This window comes from Arvicanthis niloticus, chromosome 1, assembly GCF_011762505.2.
Source record: "Arvicanthis niloticus isolate mArvNil1 chromosome 1, mArvNil1.pat.X, whole genome shotgun sequence".
NCBI lineage: Eukaryota > Metazoa > Chordata > Mammalia > Rodentia > Muridae > Arvicanthis > Arvicanthis niloticus.
The window spans coordinates 94460705-94476519 of record NC_047658.1 but is presented as its reverse complement, the minus strand read 5'-3'; the positions used below and the strand labels follow the sequence as shown (position 1 = coordinate 94476519).

The following is a 15815-nucleotide window of genomic DNA, read 5'->3' as shown; positions in this document are numbered from 1 at the left end:
GCCTTCTCCTTGCTGGCACTCCCAGGCGGTCCTGCAGACCCTACCCATTCCAGACTTCACTGCATCCTTCCGGCCTGGACACCCTGAGAGAGGAGATAGAGGATGCAGGACTACAGCTGGACCCCAAGACAAGTATCATAGCTGGTGCCTGGAACATGGGGCCACAGCTGGAGGAAGCACACACACATACCTCAATAAAGTGCACACACATACCTTTCCCCATAAGTTGCTTTGGTGCTTTATTGCAGCAACAGAAATCAAAACAAAAACCCAACCCTAATACAGGAGAAGAGAAGCAGGGCTGATTATTTTGGTTCTATCCAGTACAACATTTGAGGAAATATATTCATTTAAATAAGCCAGGCTGGAACACTGCACTAGCACAAAGCCATTAGAATCAAACAGAATTCCACATTTACTGGGTAAACAGATGCAGGCATGTTGCGTTAGTTGCTTTTTCTGTTGCTATGATAAACTATCACACTCAAGAAAGTTTATTTGGGTGTATGGTTCCAGAGAGTTTAAGAGTCTTTGATGACAAAGACACATAGCAGCCAGCAGCAGGCAAGACAGCAGCCAGCAGCAGGCAAGACAGCAGGAAGCACAAGAGCAAGCACATCAACTGTAGGGATGAAGTCGAGAGTGAACTTGCAGTCTTTAAACCCCCACAGCCCTTCTCCATGACATGCTTCTTCAAGCAAGGCGGTGCCTCCCCATGACTTTTCTCAGCATCCTATGGGGACTAAGTGTTCAGATGCTCAAGCTTACGTGGGGCATTTCTCATTCAAACTACCACACATGTGCTTTGTATTGGAGCTCCTTGAACCACTTTTGGGTGGGAGCTGGGGAGCTTAACAGGGTGTGATGGAGCCTGGCAAGGCAGAACCTTGAAGGATGCAATGCCAAGGGCCCATCCAAGCTATTTCTCTACCAGAGCCTCCTTCATCGATTCAATAAAACTGTACCTACTAAATCTCTCCCTAGCCTATGATGTTACCAGAGATTCCCAGGGAGAACAGGATGCATACCCTAACCTCAAGGAGCTCAATGACAGGTAGAAATTAAATAAATCGTCAAAGAGAGAATAAATATAACCTGGTGGACAGAGGCAAGGACAGGCTGGTGTGAGGTGCACAGTGTGAAACCCTCCTTAGCCAGGACAAGAGGAGGCAGAAACGTTCCAGGGGGAGAGGACATGAGCTCAAATATAGCACTAGGAAGGAGAAAGACTCCGAAAAGGCTGGGATAGCTGCAGCCTGGGAAAGGGAGCTGGGTCCTCTCCAGCAGAGGCTGGGGAGGCCACTGGGGCCTGACTTTATAAGGCCTTCTAAAGCTCATCAAGGAATGTTTTCTCTGACTCAAGAAGGCATCTACAGTAGCCATGCAGTGACACAGATGGGATTTGCTATCTGGCAACAGAGTCCAGGCTAGACTCCAGGCAGGGAGAGAGTGGGGGGCAGATCCAGGAGGTTGGGCAGCCGAGGGCAGTTGGGAAGGCTGGAGTATTATTACTGGGTCCTGAGATGGCAGTTTCTCCAAGTTTACTCCTAAGATTCTCTCAGAGGGACAAGAAGGCAGGCTAGCAGAAGACAGGCTTCACCGATGGCCTCCCTTAGCCTACTTGCCATGCACCTGTAGATAACATAGGAATGAGCTCTGTGCTCAAGACAGGGAAACTGAGGACTAGGAAGAGCCATGACTAGCCAAGGACAGGATTCACAGTGGCATGCGGCTGGAGCTGGTCAGCACCAGGACTCTCAAGTCTATTCCTGGACCAGCAGTGTATCAGGCCTCGGCCTTAGTCCTTGTCACTCTCATGGAGGGGCTCTAGACAGCCCATGTCCTTGGTCTCTTCCCCAGGTACTGACAGAGGGTCAAGGTCTTCTGGGGGGCTTCCATTTGGAACACTTCCATCAGCTTCCATCTTCTCTTTCAGGTTCCGTTTGAAGAAGCCAACCTGTCAGAAGCACACACAGAGTGGGCAGATGTCCAGAGACCAGCTGCCCTTGCAAGATGTAAAGACATCCTATACAGACAGATAGGATACACCACAGTCAAGTGACATCTGCTCCAAGGACAGGAGGGTATCTGTATGCTTGATTCTTAGAAATATTTCTTTTTAAGAAGCAGTGAGACCAGGTGTGATGGTGCACGCCTCTAATCCCAGCATTGGGGAGGCAGAGGCAGGTGGATCTCTGTGAATTCAAGGCCATCCTGGTCTATGAAGTGAGTCCAGGATAGCCAGGTCTCTGCTACACAGAGAAACCCTGTCTCAAAAAACAAAACAAAAACCTAAACAACAACAAAAGCAGCAGCTGTAAGATGGTTCAGTGGGTCAAAACATTTGCCACACAAGCCTGGACTGCTTGAGTTTAGGTCCCAGAGCCACAGTGGAAGGAGAGGACAAACTTCCTCAAAGCTGTCCTCTGACCCATGACCCACACCTATGCACTATGGCTCCCCCCACTCCCCACCAATAACAAGATTTTTAAAATTTAGATTTATTTGTATTATTTTGTGTGTGAGAGTGTTTTGTGTGCATGTGTATCTGTGCACCAAACGCATGCCTCGTGTGTAAGGAGGTGGTGAGCCTCCATGTGGGTGCTGGGAATCAAATTTTCATCCTTTGTGAGATGTGCTCTTAACAACTGAGTCAACTTTCCAGCCCACTAAAATAAAATAAAATAACCCTGGGTGTGGTGGTACACGCCTTTAAAGTCAGCACTCTGGAGGCAGAGGCAGGAAGATTTCTATGAGTTCAGGGCCAGCCTGATCTACATCAGGAGTTCTAGGCAGCCAGGACTACACAGTGAGACCCTGCCTCCCATGCCCCCCAAAAGAAAATAAAATAAATTTGGTTTTTTTTTAATCTTGTGAATACTTTTTAAAGCTTTAAGTTTGGTAATTTATTTTCTACACTCCTCTGAACACCATGTTTCAGCCAGGCAAGGTGTCCCAAGCTCATAATCTCAGCATGCAGAAGGCGAGACAGGGAGAGCTTGAGTTTTAGCCACTTGGCCTACATGCTGATACTCTCTTTAAAAAAAAAAAAGTCACATAGAGCTGGGTGGTGGTGGCTCACACCTATAATGCCAGCACTCAGGAGGCAAAGGCAGGTGGAATCTCTGAATTTGAGGTCAGCCTGGTCTACAGAGGGAGTTCCAGGACAGCTGGGGATACACAGAAAAACCGTGTCTCCAAAAAACCCAAAACAACAATAAAAATGTTAAGAGCACTGACTGCTCTTCCAAAGGACCTAGGTTCAATTTTCAGCACCCACAGGGCATCTTGCAAGTATCTGTAGGCTCCAAGAGATCAACACTCTCGAACAGACATCCATGCAGGCAAAATACCAATGCACTGACCCAACCCTCCAGCCCCTCACCCTGATATTTTGAGGCCCCTCGTGCTGACCTCGTGCTGACCTTGAACTTTCGGAGATTCCACCTCTGACCCCAGGTGCTAAGATAACAGGTGTGCATCACTGCACCCGACTTCTTTTCTGAAACCCTGGAGCCTTTTTCATGGAACATTGGGCCCCTGCCCCTCTTCACCTCTGAGTTTTACTTGTCTAAACTTTAGTTCAAATGTCACCTCTTCTTGGTGGCCCACCAGCCTGAGCAGGCATCTCCATTACAGGTTCCAGAGTAGACAGACCCTAGTGTATTCCTCATTAACCTCGCGCATGCCCATGTCCTGAATTCTGACTGTGAACCTCATATGAGTGAGGACCATGTATATATTACTTGTCTCTGTTTCACGGGGCCTAGTGCAGTGCGTGCTACCAGAAGGTCCTCAGTATATGGGTGCCCCTCTTTCTTTCCTCCCTCAGTCCTGGCTGGGCCAGGGTTGACCTGAGTGGTGGTGAAGTCTCTCTCACTCGAACTTGAGGTCTTACAGACCTAGCTGTAGAAGGAAGGAGTGAACTGAGGCCTGTTTGGGCTCTTTTCCTCCCCAGTCCGTATGCGCCTCCTGGTCTAGGCCAATGTTTCCTCTCTGCCCCCAGCTTAACCTTCTGGAAGCTCCTACCTTGTAGAGCGCTAGGAAAATCAGGAACAGTAGCACGAGCCCCCCAATGCCACTGACCACATACAGGTGGAGCAGCTCCTTCTCGTAGATCACATCAACCTTCATGATGACCTGGGGAAGAGAGCTAGCTGAGGGCAGGAAAAACCCACCCACCCCAAACACACACACACACACACACACACACACACACACACACACACACCCGCCATGTGCCTGCTCCATCCCCAGTCTCACCCATATGTGTGGGTTGCACCACAGCATTGGGCTCTGGCCACAGATCCTCTCCCACAAATGTGTCACACTCTCTGTACTCACGAGTCACTTGGCCATGTGTACCACAGGCTGCCCTGTGACTCATACAACCTGCACTGGCCCCAGGAGGAAGGGCCTCAGCTGGGCATTCAAAGCCCCGAAGAGCCACTCTCGGTGTTTAGATCCATCTCTGGCCACACTGAGTTGCCTGAACCCTGGGCCTCTGTGCTCACTGCCCTCTGCTCATTGATGTTGGTGGCCCTCTGCTAAGGCGCCACTGCACTGATCTTTAGATCTGAGTCTGTGGGGCAGCTCAGACAAGACTGGAGTGGCTTGCTTTTCAGTGAGGTGGGACCTCCCACTTCACAAGGATTTGGATTAGATTAAGGTCTGACTGGGCCAAGCTCCCCTTCTCCCTTTCTATGAGCTGTACATGGGGTTCAGGAACTTCTCTGCTGCCTGGGCTTGGCTTCTGAGGTACTTACCTGGGCCTCGGAGGCTTTGCTGCCATACAAATGGAAATGCTTGTTGCTGTTGAAGGAGACAGAGAGTGAGCTGCAGAGGCTGAGTGTGGAGGAGGCCTGTGGAGGGAGCAGACTATCAGTCAGAACAGGACTGAGACCCTGGACTTAGGCCCATTTGCACAGGGAAGGAAGGGAACAAAACCTGGTGAGGGGAACTCATTCTCTCCTTATCTTATTTCTCGACTGAGATGGTCTAATGTGTCACTCACTCCTCAGTATCAGAAGGGGAGTTTCTTAGATGGAACGTGTAACTACCTTTGGTACACAGGTGTGGTGGGACACAGCTCTAATCCCAGTTCTTGGGAGGCTAAGGTTGAAAGATCACGAGTTGCAGGCTAGTCTGGCTACACAGTGAGACCATAACTCAAAAGCAAAGCTATGTGTGGTAGTTTACCTAGCCTTTAATCCCAGCCCTCAGAAGGCAGAGGCAGGTCAATCTCTGTGAGTTCTAGGCCAGCCTGGTCTATTTAGAGACTTCCAGAATATTGTTTTCCAAAACCAAAACCAAAGGGGGAAAAAAAATAAATAAATAAGTCTTCGACACAAAACCCAACCCTACAGACTTCAAACACATCCACATGGCTTTGCTGTTGTTGGTTTGCAGCTGTGCAAACCTGGGTGTTTACTCAAGAAAAGACAAATGGAGGGGGCTCATGTGGGAAACCCATCCCCACCACTCCTAAGGCAAATGGATCCTCACTGACAACTACAAGCAGGTGCTACCTTGATTTCCTTGGAGAGTTCCACAGTCCCTGTCACTTGGATGAGGGTCTCCCGCCTGAAGACAATTGGGCAGTGAAACTGGACTCCAGGCAGACAAAGCTGCAGTAGTGAAGAACACCAGTCAGCGGTCAGCCAGGCCCGCCATCACCAGCTGACTGCCCACCTCCAGCCTGACATGCCCATACCTCAGCTTCACTGGATGGCCTCTTCAGGTCCACACGGTGGCAAGTGACAAGGGGATCCTAGGAATTGGAAGTGGGGTCTCCAGTAGGTCTGTGGCCACTTCCTACCCCATAGAAAGGGCATCCTCATTCTCCTCCCCAAGATAACCCTTGTCTAACCCAGACATCCCTGCCTTCCTACGCATAGCAGTTCAACGAGGTTGTCTCCCACCTCGGACCAGCTCACTTTGCCCTCTTCTGAGTGGTACTCACCATCTGTACACTCCATGTGTGGTTGATGACACCCTCACTGGGAGGCTGTGGCACCCCAACCAACGCCTCCAGTATGGGCATGTCTTGGTCATAGGCAGACGGCTGGATCCTCACCTGGGAAAGGGCAGAGACCACATAGAGCTTGAACAGAGCTACCCTGACTAGCAACCAAACACCCTGTGTGACCTGAGGCACTGCCTGGGTGAGTTCTAGAGCCTGTTATTAGCTAGGCCGTGCATCATGATGGACCGGACCATATCCAGCCCTGTCCTAGTGCTTTCGGTTAAGAGCACTGGCTGCTCTTCTAAAGGACTCAGATTCAGTTCTTAGCACCTACATGGCAGTTTGCATCCATCTATATAGCTCTAGTTCCAGAGGATCCAACACCCTCTTCTGGCACCAGGCATGCAAGTGGTGCACAGACATATATATATATAGCCAAAATATCCATACATATAGAAAATAAATAAAAGAAACCATGGCTTTGAGGGCCCTTCCTTATAGAAGCTCATACCTGGTAGATATGCTGGACTTGTTGGGTCTTGGGACCTTTAGGGGTGAAACTGATATAGAGTGTGGAGTTCTCCTGGCTGTGGAGAGAGACATGTACAGATGGAAGGGTGAAGGCGTGCAGTCCAGACCCCAAGAAGCCTCTGGGCCTCCAGCACTGTGCCGGGGCCTTCAGAGGCACCTTGTCATTTAGAACTTCAAAACTAAGGCCAGTAAAGAGACAGGTCTGAAGCTCTGGAAATAGGGTCGCACCTTGAGAGCTGTGTCCTCACTACTACATGCCACCTTCATTAGTGTGTCAACTCAGCTCACTGTCTAAATGACCATCTTTTCACGTGTGCCCTTCCCACGTGCACTATTGTAGGGGGAGGTGCTGATACTAAAGTCAGGCTCCCTAATTCCTGATTCGCTTCTTGATTTGGTCACTAAAGGAGGCCAGGAGCCAATTGCTGGGCGGAAGGGACAGGTGGGACTTCCAGGTCCCAGGAGGAAAAAGAGATGCAGAGAAAGGGAGGGGCTTTTCAGTCAGGCTTTGGAAGAAGCATGAAACAATCATGTAAGGTCTTGGGGAAGCTAGATCCAGCAGCCTCCCAACAGCGAACAGCCAGGGAGGTCGGTGAAGCTAGCTGATACAGGCTGGCTGGTAAGTTTAGGGCAGAAGATTCTTTGCTTAGCAGTTGTGCTAGCAAGCAAATTCTAAAGTAATAAAGCTGTCTGAGTGTTTTTCATCTGCAGAGCAAAATGGGCAGAGAGGTGGCCAGGTCACAGCTGGCGGCGGCGAAGCTAAGCAGGGAGGAACAAAAGATAAGTCGTCAGCCAGTGGAGCGTATCAGCTCCCCTGGCAAGCCAGGAGTGGGACTGGCAGCAGCCGATCTCGGAGCTAGGCCGGGAGGGGCCAGGGCACAGGCCAAGGTTTCCAGGCAAAGGTGGGAGCATGTTTTTAAAATTACATGCAACACAATATCCTCTGACTTCCACTATTTCCGGGTGGCTGCAGCTCACCTGGACTCCATCTGTGTGAGTCTGCTCTGACTAGATGGTGCTAGAGGGCAAAAGTCACTCTGGAAATGTTCCTCCCTCTCTTCCGGTGCTCTGACCCCAGGACAGGAGGGAAGTCAGCACAACTGGACATGGCCAAGTGCTTTGGAATGAGAGAGATGTGAGTTCCTCTTTCCTAGTTGCATGGCCCTGGGTAAAGGGCGAATTTCTCTGAACCTGTGTTCATCACTAGCATCATGCAAAGTGGTAAAGCTTATTACAAGAATAAAGAAAGTTGCCGGGCGGTGGTGGCGCGCGCCTTTAATCCCAGTACTTGGGAGGCAGAGGCAGGTGGATTTCTGAGTTCGAGGCCAGCCTGGTCTACAGAGTGAGTTCCAGGACAGCCAGGACTACACAGAGAACCACTGTTCTCTCGCACCTGCTGCCAAGTGTTGGAGGCTCCCCGCTTGCTTCCCCACTCTCAAGTTCTTGCCTTTGCTTATTGTGTTCTGCTCACTGTCTCCTTCCTGTCCTCGTTCCAGTGCCTCTAGATCGAAGTCCAAGGTCAACTTTTTCCATGAGCCTTCCATCTCTCCAACACCTGCCCTGCTATTTCATATCAACGCCATCCTGCCTGACAATATTCAGAAACACTGGAGACTTGAGCTCAGACATGGGCTCTGTCCTCACCACATAGAGCCAACTTCAAAAAGCCACTGTGCTTTGTATAGTAACCAGAACACCCCACTAGAGACCCCTTTGAGTCCCGCTGCTACCCACTGCATGCTGACACCACTGACTCCATCTGTGTGAGTGTGCTCTGACTAGATGGTGCTAGAGGGCAAAAAGTCACTCTGGAAATGTTCCTCCCTCTCTTCCGGTGCTCTGACCCCAGGACAGGAGGGAAGTCAGCACAACTGGACATGGCCAAGTGCTTTGGAATGAGAGAGATGTGAGTTCCTCTTTCCTAGTTGCATGGCCCTAGGTAAAGGGCGAATTTCTCTGAACCTGTGTTCATCACTAGCATCATGCAAAGTGGTAAAGCTTATTACAAGAATAAAGAAAGTTGCCGGGCGGTGGTGGCGCGTGCCTTTAATCCCAGCACTTGGGAGGCAGAGGCAAGTGGATTTCTGAGTTCGAGGCCAGCCTGGTCTACAGAGTGAGTTCCAGGACAGCCAGGACTACACAGAGAAACCCTGTCTCGAAAAAACAAAACAAAAACAAAAAAACAAAACAAAACAAAAAAAAGAATAAAGAAAGTTTCAGAAAGAATCTGCAACCAAGCAGCCAACAGCACGATCCTTCACTGGTGAATGCTGACCTGACTGATTCAGACAGAGCTCTTAAAGAGTCTCCTTGTAATGCTGGGATGAGCTCTGATCAAACCTGAGATGTTGGAGAAGGATGAGGGATGGAGGTGGTGGGGGAGCTTGGGTGGCAAGGTCACCCAGAGGAAAGGTTTAGGTAGAAGGGATGTGTGATTGAGCTCTGGCACTCACCCCTCAGTAAGGATGTTGACAGGGTACAGGACAGGAATGCGGGTGGTGGCTGAGTTGTCTTTCCAGAGGGTTGAGTTCTCGTTCTCACTGCATGGGGCAAGGTGGAGAGACACTTAGAAGAGCCTGTCCAGGTTTCCTGGCAGTGTAAACCTAGCACACGCATGTGGATGGTTCTGCTCACCAGTGCACAGTGCCATTGAGCTGGACAAAATCTCCCCAGGAGCTGTTGAGCAGCGTGTTAAACATCACCTGGAGGCTCACCTGGCAGGGAAGCAGAGAGAAGATGGAGGAGTCTCAGGAGTAGCCAGAGTACCTCATGGTCCAAGCTGGGTCACCAGCCCCACAGTGACCATGGACTACATGCTTCCTATGTCTCTGGCACTGGGTAGGTGTCTCATCCCCACTGGGCAGGTGAAACTGAAGCTCTGGGCAGCTGAATTAGTTGTGCAAGGTCATAAAATACATAACCCAGTCTCGGATTTTTCTCATCCCCAATCCAGGCTCAGATACACAAAGCAGCTCTGTATACTGTCCTCCTTGGCCAGCCACCTGCTCCCTCCCCAGAACCAGGGTCTTCTCCCTGTTTGCCAGCTCAGGCCCTTGTGAGGGAGCTGCCCAACACTCACCTGTTGGCCTGCTTTGAAGATGGGAGAGCTTACATTGCATTTCAGTGTCTTAGTCAGGAGACTTGACTCCTTGCTGAGCTCCTCACAGCTCACAGGTACTCGGCTGTGTGGCTGAGAGTGAAGAAGCTTGCTGTGGGACAAGGTCTAGGGTTCCCAGAGGCTGCTAACTCTCAGGACTTGTAGCTCCTAGAACTCTGTTGTGCCATGACACATGCTCAGAGAGGCCAGGCCAGAGAGGGCAATGAGGAAGGCATGGCTGAACCTAACTGTGCATGTCTCTCAACAGGTGGATTGTCTGACCCCAGAAGTTTAAGTCTGACCTGGGCAACACTGAGATACAATATTAAAAGAAAAATCCAAACAAAACAAACTAAATCATGTAAAGTAAAAAAAAACCACATATATGTTGTGAGTCCACTTGCTACATGCAGTCTAATATGTAAAGTTGCAGAGCAGTGTATGGGAAGTTGGCAAGAGATGAACGGGGAAGGGCACTTATTGCTTAAGTGGACATAAAAGTTCTGGAAAGAGATGGTCATATGGCTACACCCAATGCCAGTGGGCCGAGTGCCTAGGAACTGTTAGAAAGCTAAACTTACATTCACCACCACCACCACCAAAAAAAAAAAAAAAGCTAAAAGTCTCAGCCTGAGTCTAATCCCTGGGAAGCACATGATGGAAGGGAACAGTTTCTCCATGTTGTCCTCTGCCCTTCACATATGCCATAACATGTGTGTTCTGACACATGTGCACACCTTCATATATATGCACACATGCATATACACTCAAAGTATAAAAACTTCAAAAATTTAAAAACAGCTGGGCTGTAGTGGCGCGCACCTTTAGTCCCAGCCCTTGGGAGGCAGAGGCAGGTGGATCTCTGAGTTGTAGGCCAGCCTGGTCTACACAAAGAAACCCTGTCTCAAAAAACCAAGCAAACAAAAGGAACAGAAATTGCATGTTCAAGGCCCTAGATTCAGTTGTCAGTGTTGTATACATGCATACATGCATACATACAGACAGACAGACAGACATGTAGTAATTGCTGAGCTGTCCATATAAACTCTTTGAATTTCTCTGTAATTCCCACATTTCCATGGTGACCACTTATGATTTTTAAAGCAGTATTTGAAAGTAAAAGTTCTGTCATTTTGAAGACATCTCACTTGGAGAATCTCAAGATTCCAGACTAGTCTTTAACTATGTAGCCAAGGAGAGCTTGACCTTCTAACCTGCCAGCCTCAACTCTGGCCACCCTTGCACCCTCCATCCCGCATCCCCAGGTCCACCTCCTCAGTGCTGGGGTTACAGGCAGGTACCACCCTTCCCTGCTGAAGTCAGCGCTGGAAGGAACACAGGGCTTCATTCACGCTAGGCAAGCACTCTGAAAGTTGCAGCCCCTAAAAGGTCTACTCAAAACAATGCATAATGCTGCTCGAAAGGACTTCAGCCATCTGAGGAATGGACCTGCACATTTCCAAGTGCACATTAGATGCCATCCCACCCACTCAGGCAATCCAGGCTACCCAGAGTGCACTGTGGGAACTCCAGCCAGCAGGAAACTCCACAGGCAGATGGTACCCTGGGGCTCACTTGAAGCATCTCCACTTTTCGGAAGGAGAGTCCCAGAGGGAAGTCCAGGTCCAGTCGCACCCAGTAAGCGTCTTCTCCTGAGTTCCTCAGTGTCCACTCCACAGCAAGGCTGGCAGAGGATATCAGACGCAGAACTTCGGATCTGGGGATTGGGAGGTGATCAGAATCAGGGGGCCATGACAGCAGGAAGCAGTATCTAGGTGAGGACTGCAGAGCTGAGGGAGCCGGTCAACCACAAACACCAGCTCCCATGTTCAGCTCAGTGTCCTAACACTACCCCACCACAAGCTCTGCTAATGACTGCCTTTCTCAGAGAAGGAAGTGCCCCCCCTAGTGGACACAGCCCATGGGTGAAGGGCCTTTTGACACTGTCTCAGTGCACTTTGCAGCTACCTTGGGAAGATGGAATTAAACTGAAGACAGCATCAATGGACAAAGGCTTACAGACCTGGCAGGAGATGACAGGGCCAGGTCTGCCTCACACTTCTTGTCTTCACCACAGTTCTTCTCAAAAGGGATCTGAAATGTCAAGAAGGGACCAGGAAGGAAGCTCAAGCCCAGACCCAGCAGAGCCAGACAGGGGCCCCAGGCCCACCTGTTTGCCTCTTTCCCCTCTTACCTCCGTAGTCACTGCGTGGATTGAAGGTCTCAGGATGGGCTGCATGTCCCTGCCCTGTTGAGCATGGAGGAGTGAAGACAGGATGCTCAGGTGAGTAAGGTCTTGTGATAGCACAAGAGAGACCCTGGGCTCAGCTGGAATGACTGTGGTCTTCCCACAGTCTTACCCATACACAGCCAGGTCCACGGTCCTTCTCTAGTGACAGCTACAAGATGGAAGGACGAGGCTCCATCTCACAGATGGGTATCCAGGCTGGGACAAAGCAGCCTACAGTTCCACCCTTGGCAGGAGCTCTTGACTGTTCAACATCTGGCCTCCCCTGCCTGCCCAAGGCCCTTTCTCTGTGGTTTGCCTCTGCCCATCCCCCATCCTCCTAGGCCTGTTCTCCAGCTCCTAGAAATTCAATGCCATTTTTCCCCAGCATTTCCTGAGCTTCTCCTCCAGACTAGCCCCCACCCTACCCTCATTTCTGGGCACATGTCAACGTGTAAAATAGGCACAGAAGGAGAAAGACAAGGCGATGTCCAGAGTGAGTAAGGGGTTATGTTGACACAGTACAGGAAGGCTTCAGAGCATGGGAAAAGGACTCTTGACCAAGACAGGAAGTGTCCTGCAGCAACGGCATCCCCACTAACTGCTGTATTTGGATCTAGAATGCCCACCTCTGCATGTGTTAAGGGCCTGGTCCCAGCCTATACTGTAATGGGAAGGTGGCAGAGCCTCTAAAAGCTAGCTCATAGTTGGAGAATGTTATGCCATTGGAGGAGTGTCCTTGAAGCTGGCACTGGCACCCCAACTCTTCCCTCCTTTCTCTTTACTTCCCAGCCACAGTGTTGAGGGTTGGTAGCTTTACAATGCACGCCCCACCATAACATGCCCCTGCCATCGGTGCAACAAAACTGATGATTACGGACTGTAACCACTGAGATCATGAGTCCAAATGAACTTTTCTTCTTTATAACTTGATTGTTTCTCTGAGTATTTGTTACCATCACAGAACACTGACTAGGGCACTAAAAAAGTAAAAGGATGCCAGCCAGGTGAAGGAAATGGAGAAGAAAGTTCAGAGAATACACATGGCCTGAGGCCTGACAGGCTGTGTGTGCTTCCTGCCCCACCCCAGCCACCCCACCCACACCCCCAGGAAACTGGTCTAGCTCCAGCACAGTCCATCAGAAGGATCAAGAAGGCAGAACACAGTTCTGGTTCCACTAAGCCTGTGGGTAATGCTGGGGCACTAAGATTATATTCTAAAGGCAGTGAAGCCTTAGAAGGTCTTCACAGGTTATCACAGCTGGATCTTCTAGAAGCCTCCTCCAGCCTCCAGCCTCTTCTTTAAATGGAAAAAGTCTTAGTGCTCTCTGCTGATGGCCCCCCACCCACCTCAGCATTCACCCAGGCAACCATGAGCCACTTGCTATCCAAGGCCCTGACCCCCTCAGCTGTTTTTCTGAAAGAAGCAAGGTCTGTCTCCCATCTCCCTTGACCATATTAGCACACCTGACACACCTGACACACCCGACATACCTGCACACACACAACTAATTCATTCATCTTGTAAAACCCAGAACTAATGACATTTCCCAGGAAGGTGTTCTTGATATTAATTGTGACCTCAGGTGCTGGGTCCTGCTGTGCTGGGTTTCCATTAGTGGCTGAGGCAGAGACTGGTAGCAGCCCCTACACAGGGGTCCTCACCTCTTGCCTTTGAAACAGTCTCCACTTCAAAACAAAACCAAACCAAACCCATCTTCAATCTGTGGACTCCTGTTCTTAGCCTTTCTTGCAGCTGAGTGTGACCATGCTGGCTATGTTTTAATCCCTGGGATATCAATAAAAGTGTTATGTAGCTTTTTAAGGAAATACTCTTCAAGGGAAGCTGAGTGTGCCACTCAGTCCTCCTTGGCCAGGTGTGACAGCTACAGCCCAGGCATCTCCGAGCACAAGATGCAGCCACCACAGAACCCACCCAACCCTAAAAGCAAAAAGCATGTGCTCTTTGGTTTGTGGACTCCTGATTTAGAATCTCAGAAGCCACACCAGTCTCCTCCGGTCTCATACAGGAGAAAGACTTCCCCACAGGACAGAAGGAGAGAGCTGACTGACATAAGTTACTCTCTCTCTCTCTCTCTCTCTCTCTCTCTCTCTCTCTCTCGCTCTCTGTCACACATACACACATACACACACACACACACACACACACATTCAATATATGTAATACAAGAATTTTTTTTTGATGTACATCACTTTTAGCTGGGTGTGATGGCTCATACCTGTAATCCCAGTAATTTGGAAGTAGGCAGGATTATCAAACATTCCAGACAACATTTTCTCCAAACAAACAACAAAGGAAAAACAACAACAACAACAACAAAACCAAACATGCAAATACAGCCAATGTTAATGGAAGCCTCTCTTGTGTGACGTTAAGTCGCCCCACAGGTATCTGGGCCCTGCCTAGAACTAGTTGCCTCCTGTGTGATTCAGAACCCAGATCCCACTCATTCTAAGGCTGAACTCTCTAGTCCCCTTTCCTGACATAGTTGTGCTCCCTCTAGTGCTCCCTGCAGGGGAGTGTCATCACCCACCCAGATGCAAATGACAAATGACCATTGCCATTGCCCTCAAAGTCACCACCCAAGCTCCCATTCTTTCCAAGGTTGTTTTAAATACAAACTCCTATGAATTCCTTTCCTGCTTAAGTAACACATACTAGCTTTACTACTGCTAAGCAGATTTTCCAGTCTTCCCTTTGAACACCCATCTTCCATCAGTCTTACCACCTTTTGGTCCCTTGGTGTTCCTTCTTCCTCCAAAAGAGAGAAATTCAGAGAGACATTGATAGGGGAGATGAGGTCTTGAATGCAGACCTGAGGGCAAGAACACACTGTCATGATGGATCTGAGAGTGTACATTATCACTGGATGAATCTGAGAGCAAGCCTCATCTGAGAGACTGCACATTATTGCTGTGTCTCATCAGTGATGAGAGTCTAGTCGCTATCTGTTAAGACCTTAACACTTTCCGCTGCCTACACTTAAATACACTAAGCAAATTATTTATGTGTCAGATGTTTATAATGTCCTTCCCAGCACATGCCAGACATCACTAATCAATCCCACAGTTTTCCATAGGCTTGTGATGGAAGCACTTGAACCATTTGTTTGAATGAGAATGACCCCTATAGGCTCATATGTTTGGATACTTAGTCTCCAGTTGGTAGAACTGTTTGGGAAGGATTAAGAGGGGTGGCTTTGTTGAAGGAGGTGTGTCACTAGGGTGGGCTTTGAGGTTTCAAAAGCCCATGTAATTCCCACTTGGCTCTCTCTGCCTCTTGCTTGTAAAGCAGATGTAGGCTGTCAGCTACTTCAGTGCCATGCCTGCCTGCCTGCCTACCTACTGCCACACTCCCTGCTATGATGACCATGGACTCACTCTCAGAAACTGTAAGCAAGGCCCCAACAAACTCTTCTAAGTAGTCTTAGCCATGGTGTCTCTTCATAGCAATAGAAAAGTAACTAAGACACCATTATTAAATTGATCCAGTCATGGTGGTTCATGCTTATAACACAAGGACTTAGGAAACTGAGGCAGGAGGGCCACCAAGAGCTTCGGGGCCAGCCTGGACTACAGAGCAAGATGTTTTTCAAACAACTTTTTAAAAATTGCCCTAGGGAGCTGGAAAGATGGTTTGTTTGTTAAGAGCACTGGCTGTTCTTTCGGAGAACCCAGGTTTGGTTCCCAGCACCTATATGATGGATCAGAATTATCAGTAACTCCAGAACTAGGGAATCCAATGCCATCTGGCTTCCTTGGGCATCAGGTATGCAAGTGGTACAAAGATATACATGCAAGCAAAACACACCTATATACATAATATATGTACACATATAATATATAATATGTATTATTATAATATGTGTTATGTATATTTCTGTTCTAGGTACACATTATCAAACTTCATGCAAAAACATTCCAGAATTAGGAATGTTTTCAGAACTATTAGGGCTATTAGTCCTTGACAACAG

The 15815-nt window shown here is 49.1% G+C and overlaps 1 protein-coding gene across 2 annotated transcripts in view; it reads right to left on the bottom strand.

Annotated features, from left to right (window-relative positions):
- Window positions 1–222: 222 nt before the first annotated feature.
- Window positions 223–15815, bottom strand: part of Itgal (integrin subunit alpha L) — a 55399-nt gene continuing 39806 nt past the window's right edge. The window contains exons 19-32 of one of the 2 annotated variants that reach the window (XM_034506239.2): window positions 14568–14657; window positions 11788–11841; window positions 11617–11687; window positions 11169–11310; window positions 9576–9686; window positions 9131–9210; window positions 8950–9036; window positions 6477–6552; window positions 5963–6076; window positions 5714–5770; window positions 5529–5627; window positions 4767–4862; window positions 4030–4140; window positions 223–1957 (exon numbers count right to left, since the gene is read on the bottom strand). In XM_034506239.2, coding sequence (XP_034362130.1) covers window positions 1799–1957; window positions 4030–4140; window positions 4767–4862; window positions 5529–5627; window positions 5714–5770; window positions 5963–6076; window positions 6477–6552; window positions 8950–9036; window positions 9131–9210; window positions 9576–9686; window positions 11169–11310; window positions 11617–11687; window positions 11788–11841; window positions 14568–14657 — 1347 coding nt within the window. In that variant the 3' untranslated portion in view covers window positions 223–1798. The remainder of the gene's footprint in view (window positions 1958–4029; window positions 4141–4766; window positions 4863–5528; window positions 5628–5713; window positions 5771–5962; window positions 6077–6476; window positions 6553–8949; window positions 9037–9130; window positions 9211–9575; window positions 9687–11168; window positions 11311–11616; window positions 11688–11787; window positions 11842–14567; window positions 14658–15815) is intronic. The other variant, XM_034506248.2, reaches the window with a different exon arrangement.